Source organism: Camelus dromedarius, chromosome 18 (genome assembly GCF_036321535.1).
Source record: "Camelus dromedarius isolate mCamDro1 chromosome 18, mCamDro1.pat, whole genome shotgun sequence".
NCBI classification, from domain to species: Eukaryota; Metazoa; Chordata; class Mammalia; order Artiodactyla; family Camelidae; genus Camelus; species Camelus dromedarius.
In genome coordinates, this window is record NC_087453.1 from 23,044,983 (window position 1) to 23,057,250 (window position 12,268).

The 12,268-nt window shown below is 54.5% G+C and overlaps 1 protein-coding gene across 2 annotated transcripts; it reads right to left on the bottom strand.

Annotated features, from left to right (window-relative positions):
- Nucleotides 1-4,652: 4,652 nt before the first annotated feature.
- Nucleotides 4,653-10,945, bottom strand: TMEM74B (transmembrane protein 74B). 2 transcript variants are annotated; one of them, XM_031434044.2, is made up of 2 exons: nucleotides 10,918-10,945; nucleotides 4,653-6,964 (listed from the first exon to the last, which is right to left on the bottom strand). In XM_031434044.2, the coding sequence occupies exon 2, from the start codon at nucleotides 6,921-6,923 to the stop codon at nucleotides 6,225-6,227; it is 699 nt and encodes a 232-aa protein (XP_031289904.1). In that variant the 5' UTR covers nucleotides 6,924-6,964; nucleotides 10,918-10,945; the 3' UTR covers nucleotides 4,653-6,224. The 2 variants fall into 2 exon arrangements, with proteins under 2 accessions (XP_031289904.1, XP_031289905.1); XM_031434045.2 differs by lacking the exon at nucleotides 10,918-10,945 and adding an exon at nucleotides 10,682-10,741.
- Nucleotides 10,946-12,268: the final 1,323 nt, after the last annotated feature.

A 12,268-nucleotide genomic window follows, 5' to 3' on the forward strand; every position in this document is an offset into this window, starting at 1 on the left:
CCACCACAGGCTCTCAGTCCATCTGCTTCTTGAGATAGTATGCTGGGTGCATAGCCACCTGTGCCACACCACAGCTCCAGCCGCCTCTCACCTGCCTCCATCAACACTTGGAGCCCAGGAATACTAGGGTCCTCCACCTACCTTCAAAGGACTCAGAACACTGGGAGGGGATGCAGAACTGCCCTTCTCCCTCCCTAACTCCATCATCCCTTCAAGCCAGCATGGGCTGTTCCCATGGGCCTCCCACATCAGAAATTCTCCGGGTCAGAAATGGACCTTGTCTCCATGTTCACAATCACCTGCATGCTCCAGAGATACTGTTCAAACCCTCTCAGGAATGCTTTCCTTACGTTTTTTCATCTGTTTGGTGCTATACTTCCAAAACCTAGCACAGAATAGCGCTCAAGTCTTCATTAGAAGAATGAAGGATATTGGATGGGCAACACTCAAGGGGTCTGCAGGCCTTGCAGTTCAGCAAGCCTCCAGCTGGGAGGCAGAGGCTAGTCCACTTCTTGAGGGCACCCCTATCTCTATAAGTGACTTAGTAAGGCTGGGCCAGGGAGGGGAGTGGTAGATGTCTGGCCCCAGCAGGTGGCATCTCATTGAACACTCCCTAGTCCTCAGTTCTGGCCTGTCACAGTTCTCATCACTGGGATAATCCCTTTCAGCATCCTTTTACCCACACAGAGGTCCAGATGTCCAGCTGCTCTTGAAAAATCAGGTGCTCTGGCAACCCTGAGCCCGTCCACCACAGGGCAACAGCCAGCCAGAGCTGAAGCAGTGCCCCTTTAATCCTGCCACTGCTGTTCAATGCCGCCTGCTTCATTTGTGAATGTCACTTGCCAAGCCCTGCTGGCACTTGCATTTGGGCCACTGCTTTCATCTTTGATGGGGAAGGTTGGAAACTCTCAGGAGGAGAGTCAGATGGCTGGCAGGTGAGTCAGCAATAGTAACAACTCACCTGTGGGTGCCTAACCCCCAGGAGTGGCTTTAGTGAATGGAGATGGAGGCACAAGAATAAAAAAGAGGAGGATGGGAGACACTGGACAGAGAGAAGAAGTGGGAGAGGGAGAGAGATGGCCTTTTCTGAATGCCCTTTACCTAAAGTCATTATTGGCTCAGATGCCCCGCCACCTGGGAAGAGGTTGGCATAGCAGCCGCCTTCTTCCCCTGTCCTCCCTGATCCCCTGGGGCCAGCTTCTTGCCAGGAGATCCTTCCACTCACTAACTTTCCCCCAGGCCCAGGAGAAGAACAGCCACCACCTTGGCAGTCTGAGGCTGACCTCTGACAAGCTGCAGAGATGGAGGCCTGGAGGTCAAGGTCATGTCCTCTGCCTACATCTGGAAACCACAGTCCCATGGACTGGCCTCCCCAGTGCCAGTGTCATCCCTACAATGCACCTGCCATCAGATTCTTCCTGCCACACACATCTGCAAGCAATCATACAGCTGACTGTGAGTTCTTACCACATACCAGGCCCCCAGCTATGCACTATACCAGCATGAACTCAGAGTCCCCATAACAACGCTGTGAGTTAAGGACTGTGGTTGCCCCCACTCTATAGATGGCAAAATGCAACCCCCTCTTTATGCCTCATCTCAACACTCCAGCCCAGACCCTGCAGATCTTCCGCCCACTCCTGCCCCTCCCCGGTACACACTGGGCTGTCTTATGCTTCTGAGCTTATGCTCATGCTGTTCCTCACTGCCCGGAATACCTTTCCTACTCCCCATTCTCACCCCACACTGGATACTGCCTCATTGTTTAGGAATCCTATTAGACATCACTCCTTCCAGGAGAGCCTTCCCTACCCCCAACTTAATCAGATTCTTCCTCTGTGCCAATCACCCCACCACCACCACCACCACCGAGCCACACAATCTCAGCCCTCTGTGCACTGTCCTGTCTCCCCAGTCTGTGACCAACTCAAGGGCAGGGCCCATGTGTCCCCATAGTGCCTCACCCAGAAAAGAATGCAGATTAGGTGTGAATGAATGAACAACTGAATAGTTTACATTATTGAGTGAATTATGAAGTGCCAGGCATTGTGCTAAGTGCTTTAAAGTATCATCTCATTTACTGCTCACTGTGCCTTATGGGGAAGGTGCTGTCAATCAACAGATGAGGAGACAGGGGCTCAGGGGAATTAGGCATCCACTAAGCATCCAGGCAATCAGACTCTGGGGCCAGCGCCCTTATACTTACGTGATCGGCAGTCCTCAGTGGACTCCCTCCATAAGGGGGCTCTGTCCCCAGTCCCTCTGAGACTGGAGTAGGGAGAAAGCTCAGAAGTGCTTGGCCCCTGGGAGGAGGAAGGCAGTCATCTTGCCACTCTTTGTACCATTCAGATCTCCTGGGCCTGCCCATCTGCTTAAGGACAACCTGACCCAGAAAGAAGGTTGATTTGGGAAAAGGGTGTTGGGGCCACAGAAAAGAAGATACAGCAAGGCCAGGATTGCTACTGTCTTTAGTGGCTCTAGCCACTGGGGCACTGGCTCTCCTCCAAGGAGGGGGTTAGAAGCCTGGGGAGCCTGTTGACCAAATCCTACTCAACTCCACTATGCTCCTCCCTGACAATACCTAACACCTGGCCAGGAAATGCTAATACATTTCCACCAACAAGGAGCTCCCTACCACTCCAACCTAGGCAAGATCTCAGCAAGCTTCTCCTTCCCTTAGATGAAACTCACCTCCTCGAGGACATCAAGAGGAGTCACATCAAGGGACATCATTCTCTCTGGGAGAAACCACCAGACCCAACTGAAGGGTATCTCTGTGACTCTGTCAGTGCCTCTGACACTCCACTTTCCTCTCAGACAGAACCCTTAGACAGAACCCTGCCTCCTGTGGCTTCTTCATAATGCCTCCTTTCCTCCCCTCCTCTTGCCTCTCCAAAGCTCTCCAGACATGGTATCATGGTCTTAACTTCAGAAAGTCCACTTTTTGTGTTTCCTGATCCCCTCAGTCCCCAGAGAAGGTGGAGTGGGAAAGTTTCCAGTCTCACTCTGGAGCACCAGAGAGGTGGAGTGATATTTTCCAAAGGCCCACAGGGAAGGGGTGCCTTCCAGGAAGAAGGAGCAGCAAGTGCAAAGGCCCTTAGGTGGGAATGTGCCTGGTAATGTTGATTGTGCCTGCAAGGAGGCAAGCATGGCTGCAGTGGAGTGAGCAGAGGCTAGAGTGTGAGATAAGGTCAGAGAGGCATGGGGACAGATTGTATAGGGCTTTTATAGGCCACTGTGAGAGATGGACCTGAAGCTTATGCAATTTAGAGAGCCATCCTTTTTTGGAAAAAATCAAAATTACAAATAAAAGTTTGATTCAAGGCCTTGGAAGGAGCCTGTGCAAGTTAGAGGCCTGGATGGTAAATCTTTTGACTGGTAAGAATAGTGGCTTTTGCCTGGAGTGACAGGGAGCCATAGGATGCTTTAGAGCAGAAGAGGGACCTGACCCAATTAACCTTTGAATAGGATTCATCTGGCTGCAGAGTGGAACGTGAACTGGGGCGGAGGGTGGACAGGAGAGGAATTAGGACACTAATGAGCAACCTGGACCAGGCAGTTGTGGCTGAGGGGCGGGCAGGGATCAGATTCCGAAGGTGGAACCCATGACATCTGCTGATGGGCAGGATGGGAGGCGAGAGAGAGGTCAGAGGGTTGACCCTAAGCTTTGGGGCCTGATGCAGTTATCGCCAACTGAGGTGGGGAAGGAGAGTGAACACGGTGACTGGACCTCATACACAGGCCTCCATCTTATCTCTGATTTTCACCAACCCCCTCAAACCCCAAGGAGGCTGAGACTGAGCTTTCATTCTGCCCACTTCACAGATAAAGAAAACAATACTCAGGATGCTCAGAGAGGTAGAGTACGTTGCCCAAGGGCACACAGCCAATAAATGGCAAACCTTGGATTCAAACCCAGGTTTTACCAACTCCAAATCAGTATCTGTTCTAATACACTAGGAAAAGCAAGATTTGGGGAGCCTAGTAGTATGTTGGATGGGAGAGGCAGTTCCCACAGGTGAGGCACATTCCAGCCACCACAGGGTCCCCTGGGGCCACTTCGCATCTACCCCCAAAAAACCTGCAAAGAAAGTTCTCAGGACCCTATGCCATGCTCCTTCCTAACCCCATTTCTGATCCACTGACTGCGAGCTCTCAGCTGTAATCCTGGGGAAATGTCTTTGGCATCGCTCAAGTTCTCTGAATTCACTGAGAAAGTAGTGACTGCCTCTGTCCATTTTACACATTTTTTAAGGGAGTTTCAGCATTAGGATGCAAAGCAGGCTTCTCTGGCTTAGAGAAAACCTGAGATTCCTGGGATTTAATCTTCTAACAGAGTTAGCCCCTGAAAACAATTCATTGCATTTAAACTGATAGGAATTGATAGTCCCATCCACTCAACAGATTTAGTCTCCAAATGAGTCCCCCACTGTCACAATAATCCATTTGTCCTGGATTGATATTTTTATTATTATCATTATGGATTTAAAGGCCTTAAACAGCTACCTGGAACAGCTCATGCCACTTTCTGCATCCACTACTTGCTTGGAGCCTTGACTTGTGACTCTTTCACCATCTTGAGGCTTTGTTCTTTTCAAACCACACCCCTTCAATACCAGCAACAGAACCTGGCAGGCCAAGCTGAACAGCCCTTGTCCCCTCCAGCCCTCCCCCAGCCCCCTTGTGCTCGCAAAACCTGCCAGTGGGAGCAGATACTTGATCCGTTATAGAAGCTGTGATGTTACACTGCCCAGATGTTCAACCCACTAGAACGGAGGCTCAGGTTACAAATAATCAGGGCTGCTCTAGCTTACAGACCCCATACCCACCCCACCCTTCCACTCCTAAGAGTCAGTTAGGATCCATGGCCAACAGAGTAAGAAGGACCTGCACGGGGTCAGGGGGCTCACCGAAATGACCCCTTTATAGAGTCTTCACATCAATGGTCTGGAAGGCATGTACTCTCAAAGCCCCCTAGGGCCATTTAGAACAGACAACGCCCTCCTCCAGTCCTCAGACACCTTTATCTCCTTGCCCACTAGGGCCTACTTCCTTTCCTTGTCAGTGAGGAGAGTCTGGATGGAGACTGGAAACACTTGACAAGAGAAACAGAACAGTGATCAGAGTAGCTAGAGTATCCAGGCCACCAGAATGTGCCTGGTTTCTCCCCAGATAAACTGGGGCTTTACTGCTAGGGGGGTTAGGGGAGGAAGGTTACAAATTCAGCATTTAAAAAAATTTTTTTTCTGTTAACCAGAATAAGATCAAGCTCAAGAGACGTACTGTTGAGGAAGCGGAGGTAACAAAGACCCACACCGTGTCCATAGAAATACAACAAAGCCCTCACCCTTTGTTTGAAAGTCCACCCCCACCCAGCTCTTGTCCAGGAAGTTAGTGAAAACTGTGCATGTGACTATATAAAATGTGTGCTAAGATCTAGTCACTGCAGGTACTTCTATCCCAAGGCCAAAATCAGGCTATAGCAAATTTTGGATTTAGCCCGGCCTCACCTGGGGTCCTTTAGCAGGACCTTGTGAGATGGTGGCTATCTGACAGTGGTGGCCACCAACACGAGGTCAGAAAATGGCATGAATGATCAGCACCTGCCGAACACCCTCCCCTCCGGAAGGAGTGGACAGACGCAGACACCGGGCTCCCATTCCACACAGGAATTCTGAGGGCAGAACAGGAGGGGCCTGACCATCCAGATCAGCCCTCTCAGATCACAGTCAGGGGGACTGAGGCCTGGAGAGGGGAGGTCGTCCAGTGGTGACTTCTCCCCTCATCGTGAAGCCACCTCCCACCTTAGATGGTCAGGGCAGAAAGGGGTCCCTCCAAGGTCGCCCAACACCCATACACGGCCGATGAGGACAGCAGAGATCCCGGAATTCCCCAAGGCACGAGGAACAGGATGGGCAGCCTTCCAAACAGCTCTCAATCCTCGGAAATGCCAAGAAACCTCATCCTCCAAGGGCAGCAGTTTCCAAACTTTTGTATTTTTAGCAGCAGAAGCCATCCTTCAAACAAAACCTTATGCAAAACCTCGAGCTACAAAACAGATCAGGGGGCCGCTCTCCCAAGTGAAGCCTGGGCCAGGCCCCAGGCTCCCCCTCCGGCACCCACGACTCCTTCCACAGGGCCCTACGCAGAGCTCAGTCTGAAACCCCAGCCTTGGGAACCTCGAAGCCCTGCAGCTGAAGCAGCCAGATAGGGTGGGCGCTTACTTAAGACCCCTGGACGTTGTGGCTAGTCTCTGAGACCTGGACGACTTCGTTCTCCACCAGGGCCTGGCCCCCATCCCCATTGAGCTGTCTCATGCGCAGGTTAATGGAGCCATAAGTCTTCCTGGAGCCCCTGCCCAGGACGAAGGTCGGCCGGCGGTATAGCTCGCCCTTGCACAGGGAGACCATCAGCAGCACGGACAAGAGCATGCCGCCCACTGTGAGCAGCCCCAGGCCCGCGATGATGCACTTGTCCAGGTGCGAGCCCAGGCGGGCGTAGTACATTTCTAGTCGTTCCATCTCCCGCGCTGACACTGTGTCCGGGTTGACACGGGCCTCGCGGGGGATGGCGTACGCGGTCACCACCAGGAGGATCCCGCTCACCAGGAAAACCAAAGCCGAAACAAAGCCGTAATCCACCGGGCGGCTCACGGGCTCCAGGCCTGGCCCCTCTTCTGAACGCAGGGACAGATCGTCCCTTTGGGATCGGGGCCGTGAGGGGACACCCCCAGGGGGGCTGGGGGAGCTGCCCAGTCTGGTGTCCCCAGGGTTCTGGAAATGGGTCTCATGCTCCTCTGAGGAGAAGCAGGCATTCTCCACGCCCTCCCTGGGTGGGGCCACTGGGCCCAGAGGAGCTGGTCTCCTTGGGGCCTGGGGACCATTGCTCAGTGTCTTCAGTTCCAGACCGGGGGGAGATGCCATTGGGAAGGAGGGCCCCAGCTCATCCCTTGGCCCCTTGGCAGCTAGAAGAGAAAACAGAAAGTCAAATTTAGCAAACCTCCACCAAGAGCCTGCTGGTGCTGGTCATCACACTAGAGGTGAAGGTGAATTAGGCAGGGTTCGCACCTAGGGGAGCCTGCCAGCCAGCGGAGGAGGCAGGGAATAAGACAATGACAGAGCATTGCGACCCGACCCACACTAGGATCCCCTTCACCACTGGCGAGCATGTGGCTTTGGGCAATTCACTTACACTCTCTGGGCCTCAGTTTCCCCATATATTAAATGACAGTAATACTAGTACTCCCTATTGAACAGGGCTGATGTAGGGACTGAGATAATCCATATAAAGTATTCAGTCAGTGCTCAATAAGTATCAGCAATGAACTCTTACTATGAGAGAGAAAATTTAAATACAGTATCAGGTTCTAATCCCAGTTTCACCACTTGACCTTGGGCAAATGATGTGACCTTTCCAGACTCAATTTTCTCATCTATTAAATGGGAATAAGCAAAACGCTTCCCTCGTAGGGATGATGTGAGGATTTCATAAAATAAGGTTTGTAAGGCCCCAGCCAGTTCAATTAATGGACACTGTTGTGATGAGGTGAGGATGACTGGGGGCAGGGGAAGGGATAGAGATGAAGGTGGTGTGAGAAAAGAAGAGAAAGTTAGGGAAGCTTCCAGGAGGTGGTAGCATTTGAGCCAGACCTCAGAGGATGGGTAGGAAATCCCCCAGTAGTGAGAGGGGATGGGGATTCTGGAGAGGGGGAGGGGGCTCGGAAATCAGCTGAGACCAGCTGTCTAAGGACTCTGAAAACCGGGCCAAGGGCCAGGGAGGCGAGGTGTTGGACTGGGAGTGCTAACATCTTACCTAGGTTTCAGAGAGCTCTCTCCAGCTGCTGTGTGGAGGACATATGGGATGGGAAGGAGGAGACTGGAGGCTAGGGAAGAACCCGACATGGTCAGGGGAGGCGTGGATGGTGGCTAAGAGGGCAAAGCGGAAGGAGCACATTTGAGAGCCATGACTGAGGTCAAAGCCAAATGCCTTTATGTAAATAGAAGATGGGAGGACCTGGATCAGGACCACAGAAGGGGAGCTGGGAGAGGAGCGGGGAAGGGGTTACTCTGCTCAAAGAGGAGACACCCCACCCAAGTACCTGAGCACACACATGCACAGACAGACAGACAGACAGGCAGCTCATGTGCATTTATGCCAAAGGATACCAGCTTTCAGCCCACGGGCCATATTTAGCTCATAGATTTTGTGTTTCTGGTCTGTTCACTTGTTTTTGGTGAAACAACTGCCAATATATAAAAAACAAGAGATTTCACATTTTGAACTTTGGGTGCCTGGCTTCTCTTGCAAACTGGAAGAATTTGACCACCGTAGGTCCCATTCCTTCACAGCAACACTCAGCTGGAGCTGATGATGGAGTCCTCCCTCAGGCAGACCCAGTGCTCTGCCCCACAGGCCCCACCTGGCATGTGGAACTCCTGATCACATAGCAGAACTACTCTGTCCCCCATACACAGTGATGTCCTGGGGGTACATACGCCCAGGGCCCCAGACACACAGACCCAAGTCCCTATACTGCACAGAGACACCCCCCCCCCCAGGTACAGAGTGGCTTCATGTCCTGGTGTGTCTACACATATAATACATGAGATTCTAGACATTTCTCTGCATTCCCATGCCTGAGTTGATTCTCTAGTGCTCTGCACTTCAGTGTGTGTGTGTGTGTGTGTGTGTATGTGTGTGTGTGTGTGTGTGTGTGAGAGAGAGAAAGAGAGAGAGAGAGAGAGAGGATATGAGCAAATGAACGAAGTGAAAATGAGTGAAATGAATGAATGAATGAAATTCAAAGAGCCTCAGTGCAAGAAGGCACGTTTTTCAATCTTTCTGATCTTCCTTCCAACATGGACTTGCATCAGACACCTCCTCTTAGCACACACAGGGCCTTTCATCTGAGTACAAAGCCTGTTTCCACTTACAACCCATCTCCATCCCCACGTCCCTCTTTCCTGAGTTCCAATTTAATAAATGTTCACTGAGCACCTACACTCCCTGTCGGGCCCTATCATGGGCACTTCACTCAGGAGTATCTTTGTATCACCCTCACCAGCCCCACAAGCAGGACATACTATCTCCACTTACAAAACATGGCCAAGATCCCATGGCATGCATGTGGGGGCCAGGAGTTGAATGCAGGTTCCCCCAAAATTGTTGTCACCTAAAAGCCTGCAAACCCACACACACTTACACCAGCGGCATCATTCCAGCCTCCCTCCCTGGCTCTTCCAGCCCTCACTTGTACTCTCTACTTTATCCCACTGTTTAACAGCAAGTGTGTGCAGCTTGAGGGCAGGGATACGTCTGGGTCCTCAGCCCCCTGCACAGGGCTTGGAACACAGCCAGCCCTCAGGAATGGCTTGGCAACCCGCCCAGGCAGGCAGTCCTTCCCACACACAGGGTGAGTAGTGCCTACTCAGGGCCAGGCTCTGCCCAGACTGCTCCTACTTTCCGGTAAACCAAGAGAGGTACGTTCATTGGCTCTTTTTTACTCTTGGCACCAAAAGCATCTTCCGGAGTGCCCAACCACTAACAGGGACTGGCGGTGACCGTTCCTGTCCAGTTGGTATCTAAAGGGTCCCCCTTCCAGGTCTTCAGCACCCTCCACAGAACTCAGCCCCTGGAGTGGCCCAGGAACCCATTTTCCAGACAAGCACATTGATGCCTCCAGATCGCAGAGGAAACCCAAGGCACCCAAGTTCTGGGAGCAGGGCTCTCTTTCACCTGTAAGGAACCCAGAACTTTTTCCTTAAGATGCCAGCAGAGTTAGGAAGAGGGTAGAGAAAAGGAAGGTTCACTCTCACCTGGAGTTGAGATGTCTCATGCACAGTTTCAGAAATACCCATCACATACACAAGGGCATGTCCCATCAATTACCCAAAACATAAGCAGAAACAAACTGACAGTGATGCTGGTGTCCACTGCTCACAACCCACAACTGCACCAGTTACACTCCAATTTTATCTGCAGTCCAACAGCAACTGAAAGACAAACCCCGCTTCCACACTCAAACCCCCGGGGGCCTTTGCCATATGTAGCATTCACAGACACGAGAAGCCACACAGTGTGACCCCACAGATCCACAGACCACATTGGTACCCACACCCCAGGAAGGGACAGAGGTGGTTACACACATACACACACAGAGTTTACTACCCTTAGGACTGCTAAGATCTAAGCCAGGCCCAGCACTCCACCCACTGGCGCGCACTAATACGGAGAGGCGGGGGGGGGAGACGCACAGCAGGAGGGGGTGAAGCTTCACAAAACCCAATCGATAGACACACGCACGAGTTGTACACAAAGCCTCGGGCGCGCACATACATCCACGCTGTTAAACCCAAAGTTCCTCGCAGAAAGCCCCAGCACCCCGGGTGCCCGCCGCACCCGCGCGCAAGCCAGCCCGCGGCTCACACCCCTTGCTCCTGCCCTGGACCACAAACGCCGCCGGGCCAGGCCAGGCCGGACCTGGCCAGGCGCCGCCGGCAGCCCGGCGTCCAGGCGGCCCAGGGAGGCCCGGCTGTGAGAGGACCGGCGTGCGCTCGGGTCCCCTTGCCTCGTGTCCTTCGGCCGGGCCGCGAGGTCAGGTTAGCTCTCTTTGGCCGCCCCTCCCCGCCTCGGGCCCTCAGCCTCCCACCGTGCCCCCGCAGTCCCCTCTTCGCGTGCGTACCTGCCGGGCCTCCCTCCCTGTCTCCCCACGCGGGAGGCGAGGGCGCCCGGCGACGGCGAGGGCGCGTCCTCCCCCAGCGCCCGCCCGCCTCTCCGCAGCCGGCGCCCGCTAGCCGGTGTCTGTGCTGCGGCGCAGCCCGGGAGGGAGCGGGCCCGGCCGCCGCCGCCTCGCCCTCTCTGGCTCCCGCCCCATTCCCGGCCGGGCCCGGCGCGGAGCCGCTGCCGAGGCGCACGTACCTGCTCGCGCAGCACGGGGGTGTACGGCGGCGGCCGCGGCCGCTGGGAGCTCGGGGGAGGGAGGGACGGGGAAGGGGCGGGAGCCGGGGATCGCCGAGCGCAGCGGATCGAGCTCCGCCCGCGGCCGGCGAGGGCGCCCGGAGAGTTAGCGCGGGGAGGCACTGGGAGGCGGGTAACAGACGGAGGCGAGGGTGCGGAGACAGGGCTCCATGCCCCCCCCCTCCCCGCTCCCCTTGGGTCAGAATCTGTTTCCCAGCTCCCGGGCTTAGGGAACTGAAGCCTCCAGCCCGCGGGGCTGGGGCGCAGGGGCGGGGCGCGGGGGTGGGTGCTGAAGGAGACCCCTCCCCCGCCGCCAGCCTCGCCCGGGGGCTGGGGAGCCCCCACTGCGCCGAGCCCCCACGCGCTCCCACGCACGCAGCCCGCAGGTAGGATCCAGGGTCCTCTCCGAGGTCCTTAGATCGGGATAGTCTGCTCTGGCGCGTGCAGCTCCGTGGCTCAAGGGCGCCACCTGAAGGCTGAAAGGAAGCCTCTGACGAATCCCCCCGACTCCCCACCCCCCAACACACCCCCATCCTTTTTCCTGCTCTTCTTTTTCCGTGGGACAGTGCGGTGCACTGCCCAAGATCGGTGTTCTCTTGGAACACTGCCAGTGGCCACACACTTTCGCCCCAGGAGGCCTCTTCAGCTGGGCTCTCTTTTCCTTCATTATTATCCTTATTTCTGAAAGTTGTGATTTTCTTTAAGTGCCAGCCTCCTTTATCAAACTGGCAGCTCCTGGAAGACAGAGCCCCTGTCTGATGCCCCCAGAGCCCAGAGGTGGGTGTACATGAACAGGTGGTGAGTAGCGCTGATTTCACTGCTTCTTTCCTTTACAGGGCTCAGATTAAGGTGAGTCAAGTAGGGTCCCTAGAGCACAAACACTAAGGAGACATTCCCTCTTTGGGGGCCCTAGCCCAGCCCAGAGAGGAGTTTGGTCTGAAGATCATGGGGTTTCCAGAAGTCTTGGTGGCCAGCTCACTCTCGTCACCTCAAGTACGTCCTCTCGCCTCTCGAGTCTCAATGGTCACTTCTGCCAATGGGATCGTGAAAATGCCGGCTCCGGGGGCTTTGGGAAGGGCAGCAGAGGTCAGCCACCTGGAAGGACAGGCAGATGAGGATGCCCTGTCCTGGCTCCTCAGCCGCCTCATGGGAAAGCCTGACCTGTCCTGGTCCAAAGGCCTGTGCTGTCCTCAACCAGCAGGACAGCGGAGGCCACCCTGGAAGTCAGGGGCCTGGGCCTTTGAGGCCAGTGTAGCAGAGACCTGGGCAGGATCTCCAGGGATGGGAGGGCTTCCTGCCTTCCAGAGGCCTG

Coding starts and splice junctions, on each gene's coding strand:
- TMEM74B (XM_031434044.2), bottom strand. CDS start 6,923: ATGGCATCTCCCCCCGGTCTGGAACTGAAGACACTGAGCAATGGTCCC.